This window comes from Procambarus clarkii, chromosome 21 (assembly GCF_040958095.1).
Source record: "Procambarus clarkii isolate CNS0578487 chromosome 21, FALCON_Pclarkii_2.0, whole genome shotgun sequence".
NCBI lineage: Eukaryota > Metazoa > Arthropoda > Malacostraca > Decapoda > Cambaridae > Procambarus > Procambarus clarkii.
Window position 1 is genome coordinate 44592527 of NC_091170.1, and position 14869 is coordinate 44607395.

Consider the following 14869-nt stretch of genomic DNA (forward strand, 5'->3'; position numbering starts at 1 on the left):
CAGTGTCAGTAGCCATGGAACCACTGACTTCAGAGATGGAAGCTGCCAGGCGAGCGAGACAACGAGAATCCGTTAGGGCGTCCCCTTCCAGAAAGTCCCGATACTCATTCTCCTTAACAACTGCACAACTACTATGCTTCAATCGAGTGCCTGTTTTCTCGGGTATGCTACCACGACAATGATCTGACAAACCTACGCTAGCAAGGCGGGTGTCAACAAAATTAACGTAATCTGATTGAAGGTTGAACTCATGGCCCTGTCGATACATGCTACACAAAGGTATGACATGGTCTTTGATACTTATGTTCCAACGATGGGGAAACAATGCAATATTTTCATCAATCATGGTGTACAGACCTAAGAGAATGTCTCCAGGAAAATGAATAATGTCAACAACTAAACATGTTATAGACAATGTGACATCATTGAACTTGAGTGGGAGGTCAATTTCACCCTGAACTTTTACTTTATTTCCTGAAATACCACTTAGAAAAGGTATGTGTGACTGTTTTAAAATAGTAGGGTGCTTACTTTCAATGTCTCTAAGAGCTGAGGGCTTGACAATATTAATTTTTGCACCTGAGTCAAGAAAAACTTTTAAAACTCTACCATGTACAATGGCTGATACAAGGGGACCATCACTTGAGACTGGACAAGATACTATTTTTGACTTATGTTGTCTGGGATATCTGCGTCTTGTTTGTGTCAAATTTACTGTGGATCCGTCAACATCTACAACTGGTTTAGAGTCAGTGTCCTCCTCTGTCAAGTGTCCAAATCTATTTTGGGTAGCAACTGAATACACAGGGAGGGCACTAGGATTGGCTAGCTTGAATTGGTTAGCGGATGGCCTTGGGGTTTCCCGACGACATGGAGTGAACATTCTGAGCTCCAGCATTCTGTGACTGAGCATTATAATTTGAAGTTGCATTATAGCTGGGCTGGGAGTTGTAATTACGAGAGTTCTGATAATGTCTTGGACGCTGTGAGCCTCGCCAAGACTGACCATGGGAGTTACGAGGTGGAGATGTCCTTTGCCTAGCTCTACAATCCGCAGTGTGGTGACCAACTTGTTTATGGTACGTGCAATATGGAAGCCTAGAATGATTAGATTGATGAGGGGGCCGAGAGAATTGTCTAGGAGGTGATGATCTAGGGGCGGACCAACAGTCCCTTGCAAGGTGGTTACTCTTACCACAATGCCAACATGAGGGAGTGGATGGTTGTGGACTATGGCGTTTCGGCATTTTATGAGGCGGCGAATTTGACTGGGGGCTACGAGCATGGGTACGCTTCTGCGACCAAGAGTTTTGAGAATTTGTGGGAGGATGCTGAGAACTTGTAACTACATTTACAGCATCAGAGGGTGGCAACAGTTGAGCACTTCGGGGAGCTAGTTTATCTGCGGCATTGTTAATAGCCTCAAATACTTCACCAATTTCATGTTTAACACCAAAATTTTGTTGCTCAACGATTGGTTTTGTATGCTCGGGGGCAAAATGCATTAAAGTACCAAATGCTATCATTTTGGCCATAGCCTCAGGGGACAGATTATTGTCTTTATCTAACCAAGTTGAATTATTCATAGCAGAAACTAAGGCATACAGATACTGATCGAGACGGCTAGTAAACGCATTAAACGATTCACCAGGCTGCATGGTGGCATTGGCAATTTTCTTGACTAACCTATATGGGTCAAGGTCTCCTTTATTAACAAAGCGACGGCGAAAGAAATCCTTAAATTCAGGCCAAGACTGGAGGCTAACAATGGCTTTCTCATCAACAACAAAACGTGCATCACCTTTGGTTGTGTCCACGGCTGACCGTGCAATTGCTAAGTATTCGGCATCAGTAGGCTTAGAAAAACGTGCAACTGTTTTCGCTTCAACCTTACTAAACCATGATTCTAATAAACGCGATTCCCCAGCAAAAAGAGGAATAGCCATTTCCTGAGCTGATCTCTGGCCATTGGGACGAGCAACTGTTCCCATTGATTCTGAAGGGGTTTCAACAGTGGTAGGCATTGTCACAGCCGTGGAAGTAATATTTGAACGCAGATTATAATTAAGTGCACCTGGCATCAGAAATAGTATACACAAAAATAAACACAAAAAAATATCAACTTGGCTAAAGTAAAAATGGCAGAAATAAAATTATTAAATTGGGCTAGGCAAGAAAATAATTAAGAACAAGCAATTGTAAACTAAATTTAGCAATCTTTCATTAAAAAATGACTGGAATTAGATGTATGTAAATTAATTAAACCAGACTAAGCACAGCAATTTAGAATAAAAACTGGGAAATGCAATTGCAAAATTTCATTAAAAAGATTCAACACAACAAGTGGCAATGCAAGAAATATGGATGTAGCACATAAACTGGACACAGGAATGTATATAACTCCTATGGTAAAAGTTTAAATTAAAATGCTTAAAGGATAAATTTCAAGTTAGGTCTGGAGAAATATAAAAAAAAATTCTATGTTCTATTGTCTATGGAAATCTCAAAAACAAATTTCTTTTATGCAAAAATAAACTGCTAGAACAATTATTTCGTACTTCTCTCACCTTTGAATTCAGTAATGACACTAGTAACAATTAATGAATAATGGAATCATATGCAGGGAATATTGAAATGTCTCAGAGAAACTGTGGGCCTCTGGAGTACTAAACCGGCTCCAATATTTAACAAGTCACTGAATGGTTAATTCACAGGATATTATGGGAATTATTACATAAGTCACTTTTTAACACTTGGCACGCTGTTCTCAACTAGCAATTACTTATCTCAGGGTTGTAATTTATGAGGATCACCAGTAGCCAAAGTAGGAGAAGCGTCGTGAAGATCGGAAGAGGCCCATGTGAGGCGTGTTTACAAACTGGATGCGACGGCAGCGCTCCTGGCGGCGGTGGCGCGAGACTCAGGGACCCCACACTGTTCAGGCTAGAGGCACGAAGATAAATTCTGACGACGACAATATTGCGACGATGGAATAACCAGTTGATACTTGCGACGATGGCTGACGACGATTGCAGTAGCTTGCACCCTCACGAAGCTTGATACTGTCAGCTTGGGTGGCGGTGGTGGTGGTGGTGGGTGTAATAGGTGGTTCCCACGTGGTGGCGCGAGGTTCAAAAATGGCTGGCGCGGGAAGCTTCCTTCCTCCTCACTGATGAGTGAGCGTTCTCACAGGAAAATATTGACCCTTACTTCTAAAACGTTAGCCTGGAGTAGTGGTTGATGGCAGGACCCCGGTCTGGCACAATATTTGATGCGTGGGTGGCAGGATGGCGGCTTATGGCGGTGGCGGTGGCGGCGGTTTTGGCTGGAACACGAGGCGATGCTGGGTACTGGAACTTTTGCTTCCAGAAAAAAATTTCTGGATCCCACTGCTGCTACCAGTATTCGTTTGCCTTGTTCGGGTTGAATGTAGACACAGTAGTCGCTTCTGTATATATTTATTGAGTGAGGCAAACAGGTGTATAACTGGCCAGCCGAGGTCCACCTACTCTGGGTCTGTGAGGATAACTGAGGCTGCTGGGAGCATGGCTGATGCTCCTCTGTCTGGCATGACGTCAGAGGCCTACTTGCCTGTGATTGGTTACATTTCAACTGACAGAATTTGAGTATAACACCTGTAACACACACTCGGGCCGCTCCTGTAACACACACTCGGGCCGCTCCTGTAACACACACTCGGGCCGCTCCTGTAACACACACTCGGGCCGCTCCTGTAACACACACTCGGGCCGCTCCTGTGACACACACTCGGGCCGCTCCTGTGACACACACTCGGGCCGCTCCTGTGACACACACTCGGGCCGCTCCTGTAACACACACTCGGGCCGCTCCTGTAACACACACTCAGGCCGCTCCTGTAACACACACTCGGGCCGCTCCTGTAACACACACACTCGGGCCGCTCCTGTAACACACACTCGGGCCGCTCCTGTAACACACACTCAGGCCGCTCCTGTAACACACACTCGGGCCGCTCCTGTAACACACACTCGGGCCGCTCCTGTAACACACACTCGGGCCGCTCCTGTAACACACACTCGGGCCGCTCCTGTAACACACACTCGGGCCGCTCCTGTAACACACACTCGGGCCGCTCCTGTAACACACACTCGGGCCGCTCCTGTAACACACACTCGGGCCGCTCCTGTAACACACACTCGGGCCGCTCCTGTAACACGTATCCCACTTCCACAGGATTTATATTGCCATCTCCTTGTGGCAGGAATTCGCAAAATAATAAGTCATTCGTCAGTATAATATCTTTACCAAAACACTGTTGACAAATATGGAGAAGTAATATAAACTGTGCAGACAACAGCCTCATTAATGTCTTTGTATATGGCTTAGTAAATGGTACGGCTCAAGACACGTATTAGGCCTGCCCTGATTTGAAATTAAACAAACTGGACAAATTGATCTTTGAGAAATAGGCCTAATATGAAACCAAATGTCGCGTTTTATCTAAACAAGATCCATTTGTTCACACCTTGAGGCTATCGGGAAGTTGAAAGTATGGACTAATGTTAATATTAATGAAGTTATTCATGTGAACACTTGCAAGCGTAAAACGTCAATTATTAAATGTTCTAGTGCCCATGTTTGAAGGGATGATGACCTCTATGACCTTTATCCCGAGGGACTCTTGCTCATCATGTTGTATGTTGTTTGTTAAGGTATTTGCATACCGCATACTATATACACCGTACATACAGGTCTGAGCAACCTCGGCCAGATGTTACGTGATGTACACACAAACTTGCCTATTTTCAGAGAGTGCCACGACAAGGTGGGTGGAACAAGCACTCCGACCCACACGTGAGGACAGGAGAGTGACAACGGTCCCTCCACGCTGCCAACTCACTCCTTGATAAGAAATATTCTCGCTTTCATTTCATACGTGTGGGTTACTCTTTGATGGTGTTAAAGGATTATACTCAGATGGTCTCCTTACTATACGGTCTGGAGCTTGTAGAGGTAAACTCGCTGATAGTAAGATACAGAATATATATATATATGGCATATATAGACAGTTAACTGTACTAAGACCGTCTTAAAACACTCCTTTCCAAACACTGGAAAGGAGACAATAGAGAGATCACGTTATATAAATATATATATTAATTCACATAAGAATAGAGCGACCTACCATGAACACCCAAATCACGGAACTATATATATATATATATATATATATATATATATATATATATATATGTCGTACCTAGTAGCCAGAACGCACTTCTCGGCCTACTATGCAAGGCCCGATTTGCCTAATAAGCCTAGTTTTCCTGAATTATTATATTTTCTCAATTTTTTTTCTTATGAGATGATAAAGCTACCCATTTCATTATGTATGAGGTAAATATTTTTTTATTGGAGTTAAAATTAACGTAGATATATGACCGAACCTAACCAACCCTACCTAACCTAACCTAACCTATCTTTATAGGTTAGGTTAGGTTAGGTAGCCGAAAAAGTTAGGTTAGGTTTGGTTAGGTAGGTTAGGTAGTCGAAAAACAATTAATTCATGAAAACTTGGCTTATTAGGCAAATCGGGCCTTGCATAGTAGGCAGAGAAGTGCGTTCTGGCTATTAGGTACGACATATATATATATATATATATATATATATATATATATATATATATATATATATATATATATATATATATATATATATATATACCGTACATGGAAGATACTCATAGGCCATGCCCCAAACATGGACAATAAAATAAAAGCCTATTAGAGAGATGCACAATAAACCCAGTGAAGAGTAGAGGTGCCATAGACACACAGAACATCAGAGGTCCTCGGCTCTGTCAACCTCTTTCCACCAATTATAACAAAATATTGCTGGAACACAGGTGAAGGTTTCTAAGAGGCAATTGGAGAGGTTTGTGTAGGAAGTGCTCCAAGCCGATACAGTACTAGAAACAACCTATTGGATCAAGTTATAATAAGACACTTCGTCCCAAGCCGGGCTCAGGAACTAGAATCCCTGAAGCTGTTTACAGTTATAAAACAGAACGAAAAATAGTTAAAACACCCGAGAAGTCTTGAAAACAACTAAAATGTGGTTGAAACCTATTGGTTCGTGCGATTGTTACTACCCTCGTGGTTAGGGAAGGCTCAGAACTGTCTCTTGCCTGTAGGGTGTGGAGTGCAGCCTACTATATACAGTCATAACTGGCCGCCGGCCTCTCACAGTGTTCAAGAGAGAACTCCACAAACACCTCCAATACCTGATCAAGCAGGTTGTGATTCATATGTTAGACTGCGAGCAGCCGCGTCCAATAACCTGGTTGACCAACTGGGAGGCCTGGTCGGAGACCGGGCCACGGGGCCGATCATCCCCGGAGCCTACACAAAGTAGGTAGGTAGGTACTCTTGCCCATGTGCGTGCGCGCGCGAGTATCTAAATATAGACAATAACAGGACAACAACAACTGTCTTAGTGGTTCAGCGTTATGCCTCGTTTGATACGTCACACCACCAACTACCACCACTGGACCTCCAGTACCACATACAGCAACAACAATTCATCTCACCTCCACTACCAACAACCAACATAAGCACTTAATCGTGGCTGCTTGTTTTATTTACGGTGGTGAGTAATGTAGTTGTTGCGGGCCTCCTGGTTGTCAATAGTCTGGTGCAAGTAGCCCACTGACCTTCCTTGTTTTAGATTCAGCTGCTGGGAACAGACAGTTCCAAGTAGCACGGGCTATGGTGAGCCCGTAGTGGACTTACCTGGCACCGGAGCGGGCCTGTATGTTGTCACTGACCTTCAAATGCTTTGTCATATCTGTCTTTAAAACTGGATGAATTCTACCTTCACCTCTCCTCTATTACACGACGTTGTGCTCCTCTCTTATTCTCTAACATATTCTTAATATATATAAATGAACACACAAATCACAATAGCGTGATATAGTAAATGAACAAATCCACAAGGGTCGTTATGAGGGTTCGAACCTACGCCCGGGATGTTCCCAGCTGCGTCCTCGTCAACTGTGCGTAGGTTCGAACCCTCATCACGGCCTGGATTTGTTCGCATATAAATGAGGTTGGCCTCTACTACCTCATCCTCCTAGTTTATTATATTTGCTCAGTTCTCTGATAATGAGTTTCCAGCTGTGTCCTCTCGTTGTGTAGGCAACCACGATGAGCAGTTGCCCTTTGTCAACGCTGTCTGCCTCTTGGAGTATCTTGTACGTTGGTATCATATATCCTCTAGTTCATGTATCTCCTAGTGCTATGCACCTCAGTTCTTTGTCAATCTTCATTCTCCATCTCTTTCTAGCCCCAGCCTCTCAATTTTAGATTGTTTCATTGGGTTTCAGTTGCTTAACAATTGCCAGATACTCTTGTACTGGTCTCTCACAAGATCTAGGTCGAGCCTGGCCTCAGGCCGGGTTCGGGGAGTAGAACAACTTCCCTTATCCTCACCAGGTAACCTTCTCCAGGTAATCCCTTCCAGGTAATCCCTTCCAGGTAATCCCTTCCAGGTAATCCCTTCCAGGTAATCCCCTCCAGGTAATCCTCTCCAAGTAAGATATAGTTCCCAGTTATATTTTCTCCACATTACTGAAGACAGTAATGTATAAATTGATACATATTGCCAGTGGTGTGTTATTTAAAGTGTTACCTTAGCGTGGTGGCTCTCCCGGCCTTGGTGCCCAGACTGGGCCTGTGCGTCACTGCCCTCGTCTGCCCTCCATTATTCTCATGACCTTACATTTGTTGGGATTGTATTCGAATATTCATCTGTTGTTCACACAATGCTGTATCATTCTGCTGTCATGCTCCGTTGTTATTTTCCTCGTCGGTTTCGCCTCTGTAAACACCGACACGGAGCAGCAGTGCTACTTCGTCAGGGCATTTACATATATTAAGATCAGTTCGGGTCCTTGCTCGAGCCCGCAAGGCTTGACCAAGGACCCGAACTGTTACATCCCCTCCATCGCCATCTATCTTCCCTTACTCTGATTAATTTCTGTTTGTAGTCACACACTCACCTACTTGTATATTCTCTCACTCCAACCAGCTTTACTTGCTTCTATGTCAGTCTCGTGTGCGGGATATTGTCAATTATTCGTTGGATTTTCACTTTTCTCTCAAACAATGCAAAGAGTAACAGCCAATCAAATCAAATAAAGTCCAAGCACAGTGAAACCCCCCCCCCCAGCACCGTCCTTGCACCGCTGCTCTGTCTCACATCAGATATACCGTAGACAGAAATACTAGTCACATCTTCCCGTCACCCTTTGCCGGTAATAAAAAAATCAGCATGAAATTAGCGAAGTCTTCGACTGGGCAACGGAAAGTAACATGATGTTTAACAGTGATAAGTCCCAGGTACTGAGGTACGGTGGAAACGAGGAACTTTAACGACACACAGAGTACAGGACACAATCATAGAAGGAAAGCAACATGTAAAAGATCTTGGCATTATGATGTCTGACCACCTGACGTTCATAAACATAACCCAGCAAATAGGGTTGCAACCCGTTCTCGCACTTTCTTACAGTCAATATTGACTTATTAAATACGTGCATATGTGACATACAAAACATACTAGTTTACCTTGAAAAGCTTCATAGAAAACACCGACCTTGCCTAACCTTCTTAGTATGTTAAGCTCAGCATCTTATTGCTTCGTAATTACAATTATTACTTAACATATACTTATAATAACAATTATTACTTAACCTATACCTATAATAGGTTAAGTAATAATTGTAATTACGAAGCAATAAGATGCTTATCTTAACATACTAAGAAGGTTAGGTAAGGTCGGTGTTTTCTATGAAGCTTTTCAAGGTAAACTAGTATGTTTAGTATGTCACATATGCACGTATTTAATAAGTCAATATTGACTATACGAAAGTGCGAGAACGGGTTGCAAATAGAGCGGCGGCCAATATTTTTTTATTATTTTCTACCACAGACGTGGCCACACATTCACAATGCTAACCAACATATATACATTTTCTTCTGTCCTCCATGGACAGGGTTAGAGATGTGTTAAACATATAGTTCAGGGATTTATTGAACAATCAACCACAGAAGGTGATTATAGTGCTTTTAAAATGCTAAGCTAACCTACATAAGTCAATACATAGATACACAGATTTACGTATGCCCTTCATAAAGTGTTCGATGTGTCTTTTACATAGTGTCATTAATGTGTATTTACATAGGACAATAATAGGATGGATAATGAGAACGTTCAAATCCAGCGACCCCACAGCAATACTAATACTATTTAAGTTACTGGTGCTGTCCCGTCTTGAGTATTACTCGGTACTTCCTATTTCAGAGCTGGCCAGATTTTGTAAATAGAGTATACGTGCCGTTTATGTTCTCTGTTAAGACTCGCTAAAGAACTTAAATTATTGGGACCGTCTCAAAGCTCTTAAAATGTACTTTCTAGAAAGGAGACGAGAGGTACCAAATGATATATAGAGGGAAGATACTGGAAGGCCAGGTCCCAAATTTCCCTAACATACTGGACCGAAAGGTACGGAAGGAAATGCAGAATAGAACCAGTGAAGAGTAGAGGTGCCACAGGCACAGTCAGAGAACGCCGAACATCAGAGGTCCACGGATCCTCGGTACGCTCCCAACAAGTATTTTTTTAACGAAGATTATTTTTTAAGAAGAAGAAGAATTGCATTTTTTTAAGAATTGCTTTTTTTGAAGACGTCCAACAGTGGTGGACTTTTTTAAGAAGCAGTTAAATAGGTTCTTGCAAGGAGTGTGTGAACATGTGCCTGTAGTGTATATGTGAGCCAGCGGGCCGCTCCAACTAGACAACACCGTATAAACATCAGAGGTCCACGGTTGTTTAATATCCTCCCAGCGAGTATAATAGTTATTACTGGCACAAACGTTGACCTCTTCAAGAGAAAACTAGATAGTTTTCTTCAAAAAGTGCCGGACCAACCGGGCTGTGGTGGATATGTGGGCCTGCGCGCCGCTCCAAGCAACAGCCTGGTGGACCAAACTCTCACAAGTCAAGCCTGGCCCCGGGGCGGGATTGAGGAGTAGAAGACCTGCCAGAACCCTATCCAGCTACAAGCAACAGCTCGTTGGACCAAGTTATCACAAGTCGAGCTGGTTCCTAACCCGAGCTCAGGGAGTAGAAGAACTCCCACAACCCGCTCCAGGTATGCTCCAGGAATTTGCTCTAGTGCACATCCTTCCGTTTTCTTAGTTTTATCATATATACTATTTAACAGACTTATCAGGCGAAATTCCACCAAAAAAATGTACTTACTGTTTGGTACATTCATCCATACGTAGGTACGTACTGGCTTCAGTATCCACGCGTGCATACGTCCGTTTGTTGACATATCCGTTCAGCCGTCTTGTTCAGTAAAGACTGCTGGGGGCATGGCAGTGTGTGTGTGCTGCTGTGAGCCCCAGCAGCTCGGGCTCAACTTCTTGAATGTATTTAAGCTGGTGTAAGAGTATGAGCTTGTGAAGGTGAGGTCGGGTTTCTCAGGAGGGGCAGCAGTGTGTAACCTGCTGTACACCTTGGGGGAGGGGCAGCAGTGTGTAACCTGCTGTACACCTGGGGGAGGGGCAGCAGTGTGTAACCTGCTGTACACCTTGGGGGAGGGGCAGCAGTGTGTAACCCGCTGTACACCTTGGGGGAGGGGCAGCAGTGTGTAACCTGCTGTACACCTTGGGGAGGGGCAGCAGTGTGTAACCTGCTGTACACCTGGGGGAGGGGCAGCAGTGTGTAACCTGCTGTACACCTTGGGGGAGGGGCAGCAGTGTGTAACCCGCTGTACACCTTGGGGGAGGGGCAGCAGTGTGTAACCTGCTGTACACCTTGGGGGAGGGGCAGCAGTGTGTAACCTGCTGTACACCTTGGGGGAGGGGCAGCAGTGTGTAACCTGCTGTACACCTGGGGGAGGGGCAGCAGTGTGTAACCTGCTGTACACCTTGGGGGAGGGGCAGCAGTGTGTAACCTGCTGTACACCTGGGGGGAGGGGCAGCAGTGTGTAGAGATAGCCCAGCTTGGGAAAGGAGACAGAAGTCCATAGACTTCCCTCTGGTACACTTGGGGGTGGGGTGGACGGGGTGTACTCACCTAGTTGGCGAGTACACTGTACTCACTGTACGGTATACGCACACATCCATACTGTACATCTGGGGAGGGCAGATGCTGTATATGGCATCGACTCTGCTGTTTGCGTTCACACGCGAGTCCAAACACACACATACCGACCTGGGAAATATAGAAGCCCTTGGAAATCCGATTAACGTACTTTTCACAGCACTGTAGGCCTACCTCGGCCTAGTCAAGGTAGGCCTATATATATGGTAAAAGTCCTAGGCTTGCCACAGAACTGGTCAAGGGATAAGCCTCCGGGTCGAGGCAGCTGACCTTCACATAGAAGAGAAATGATCACAAGCTTTCTTAACTTATCTTTATAGGAGACGTTTCTATATTTCTGAGGTCAACTCTGTCGTCGTTTTGTTGACCAGACCACACACTAGAAAGTGAAGGGACGACGACGTTTCGACGACACAATTGACTTGAGAATGATCCAAAACGGACCGAAACGTCGTCGTCCCTTCACTTTCTAGTGTGTGGTCTGGTCAACATACTTCAGCCACGTTATTGTGAGTCATCGCCTGCATTTGTTGTCCTTCCTTATATATGTTCAAGTGGACTCACCTTCATCCTGTGGCAGTGATCGAACCTGAACTGCGTTATCTAAGAGGGACAAGCTAAGAGGGGCACTCTAAGAGGGACTCTCTAAGAGGGGGCAAGATAAAGCTGTAGACTAACAGTAAATGGTGTAGACACCTTCTAAATGACGTCCAGAGTAGTCTTGGTCGTAGTCTCAACACTGACACATGCAAGTTTGGCCTTGAGATCTTTACCAATGATCACTCGCAGATCTCTTTTCCGCATTCAGGTGTGACAATTTGAGCATTGTCCAGGTGGGGCGTAAGGCTGAGGCTCGTGAGTATGACTCGCGAATGTTTAGTGTGAGGGGCGGGAGAGCAGGTGGAATGTTTAGTGTGAGGGGCGGGAGAGCAGGTGGAATGTTTAGTGTGATGGGTGGGAGAGTAGGTGGAATGTTTAGTGTGAGGGGCGGGAGAGCAGGTGGAATGTTTAGTGTGATGGGCGGGAGAGCAGGTGGAATGTTTAGTGTGAGGGGCGGGAGAGCAGGTGGAATGTTTAGTGTGAGGGGGTGGGAGAGCAGGTGGAATGTTTAGTGTGAGGGGGCGGGGGAGCAGGTGGAATGTTTAGTGTGAGGGGGCGGGGGAGCAGGTGGAATGTTTAGTGTGAGGGGCGGGGGAGCAGGTGGAATGTTTAGTGTGAGGGGCGGGGGAGCAGGTGGAATGTTTAGTGTGAGGGGCGGGAGAGCAGGTGGAATGTTTAGTGTGAGGGGCGGGGGAGCAGGTGGAATGTTTAGTGTGAGGGGGTGGGGGAGCAGGTGGAATGTTTAGTGTGAGGGGGGCGGGGGTGTGTGTTAATATGAGAACACCCAAGAGAGTCAGATGTCATCATATCAGATAATGAGTGGCTGACAGGTTTGGTCCAGGAGCTGGAACGCGGTTCCCACAAGCGCGGCGAGGTGAACGCATGCGTGCGTGCGTGCGTCCAAACTTAAACATATATACAAGCACGCACAAAAAAAGTACGTCCGTGCACACATGCTACACACGCACGCACGCACGCGGAAGAACCTGACAATCTGCGCTTCCCCATCTCGGGTGTCGCGTCTCAATTTCTTGAGCGAAGGCTTGGCCGAAGGATTAGAAAACGGTGTGGTGGTTATGGCGGCGGCGGGGGAAGAAAGATGGCGGTGTGGGGCTTTGGTACGTGTACCTTCACGGCCCTCTTCACCTCCCCCTTTGTTAGCCCCGTAGCCAGCCGTGTCTCCACAACCACCTGCGAGAGTGAAGGAGAGAGGGGGATTGGGAGAAGAGGGGCGTAGAGGAGGGGAGGTGGGGGGGGGGGGGGGGAGGGGCAGAAAGACGGACAATGAAGTGTTGGTGATGAGGACGGCAGGTGTGTGGTGGGAGTCAGTCTGGTGTCCACCTCTACTGACACCCGACCTGCACTCAGTCAACACTCACACCTGCAACCCCTGAACGCCCACATCTGCATCCCCTGAACGCTCACATCTGTAACCCCCCCCCCTCAACGTGGGGGGGGGGGACTCAATATGATAGAGGGACCCATGCCGGTAGTGACCAGTGACTTGGGTCACGGGGCTACTACACACCTGTCGAGGTGGGGGTCACGGGGCTACTACACACCTGTCGAGGTGGGGGTCACGGGGCTACTACACACCTGTCGAGGTGGGGGTCACGGGGCTACTACACACCTGTCGAGGTGGGGGTCACGGGGCTACTACACACCTGTCGAGGTGGGGGTCACGGGGCTACTACACACCTGTCGAGGTGGGGGTCACGGGGCTACTACACACCTGTCGAGGTGGGGGTCACGGGGCTACTACACACCTGTCGAGGTGGGGGTCACGGGGCTACTACACACCTGTCGAGGTGGGGGTCACGGGGCTACTACACACCTGTCGAGGTGGGGGTCACGGGGCTACTACACACCTGTCGAGGTGGGAGGTCACGGGGCTACTACACACCTGTCGAGGTGGGAGGTCACGGGGCTACTACACACCTGTCGAGGTGGGAGGTCACGGGGCTACTACACACCTGTCGAGGTGGGAGGTCACAGGACTACCTCGCCCGAGCGGCTTCTGCTCTGGTGTTAGTAATGATAATGTTTGGATAAGGTATTGTCGAGGGGGTGAGATCTCTACACTTGTTGTGTATACATCACTCACTTCGCCAGGGAGATTCCCTTATCAGTTCGGTGTAATCCTCTGTCTGATTCACCCTGCTGCTTGCGTTACCTCACCCGCTGCCTGGTGATCCGTTGCCTTCTGCGTTACCATATATCCGACCCCCTGCTTGGTGCACTCCACCACCACCACCCCCTGCTTGGTGCACTCCACCACCACCACCCCCTGCTTGGTGCACTCCACCACCACCACCCCCTGCTTGGTGCACTCCACCACCACCACCCCCTGCTTGGTGCACTCCACCACCACCACCCCCTGCTTGGTGCACTCCACCACCACCACCCCCTGCTTGGTGCACTCCACCACCACCACCCCCTGCTTGGTGCACTCCACCACCACCAGCACCACCTGCTTGGTGCACTCCACCACCACCACCCCCTGCTTGGTGCACTCCACCACCACCACCCCCTGCTTGGTGCACTCCACCACCACCACCCCCTGCTTGGTGCACTCCACCACCACCACCCCTTGCTTGGTGCACTCCACCACCACCCCCTGTTTGGTGCACTCCACCACCACCCCCTGTTTGGTGCACTCCCACCTCCCCTGCTTGGTGCACTCCACCACCTCCTCCCCCTGCTTGGTGCACACCACCACCCCCTGCTTGGTGCACACCACCACCCCCTGCTTGGTGCACTCCACCACCATCACCACCCCCTGCTTGGTGCACTCCACCACCACCACCACCCCCTGCTTGGTGCACTCCACCACCACCACCACCACCCCCTGCTTGGTGCACTCCACCACCACCCCCTGCTTGGTGCACTCCACCACCACCCCCTGCTTGGTGCACTCCACCACTACCACCCCCTGCTTGGTGCACTCCACCACCACCACCCCCTGCTTGGTGCACTCCACCACCACCACCCCCTGCTTGGTGCACTCCACCACCACCAGCACCACCTGCTTGGTGCACTCCACCACCACCCCTTGCTTGGTGCACACCACCACCCCCTGCTTGGTGCACACCACCACCCCCTGCTTGGTGCACTC

At 47.5% G+C, this 14869-nt stretch overlaps 1 protein-coding gene across 1 annotated transcript in view; it reads left to right on the forward strand.

The window, feature by feature from the left end:
* The window catches only part of DIP2 (disco-interacting protein 2), a 786376-nt gene that overhangs the window by 655390 nt on the left and 116117 nt on the right, over positions 1–14869 (forward strand). Inside the window, exon 20 of the mRNA XM_069328749.1 lies at positions 11963–12009. Within this exon, the coding sequence (XP_069184850.1) occupies positions 11963–12009 (47 nt within the window). The remainder of the gene's footprint in view (positions 1–11962; positions 12010–14869) is intronic.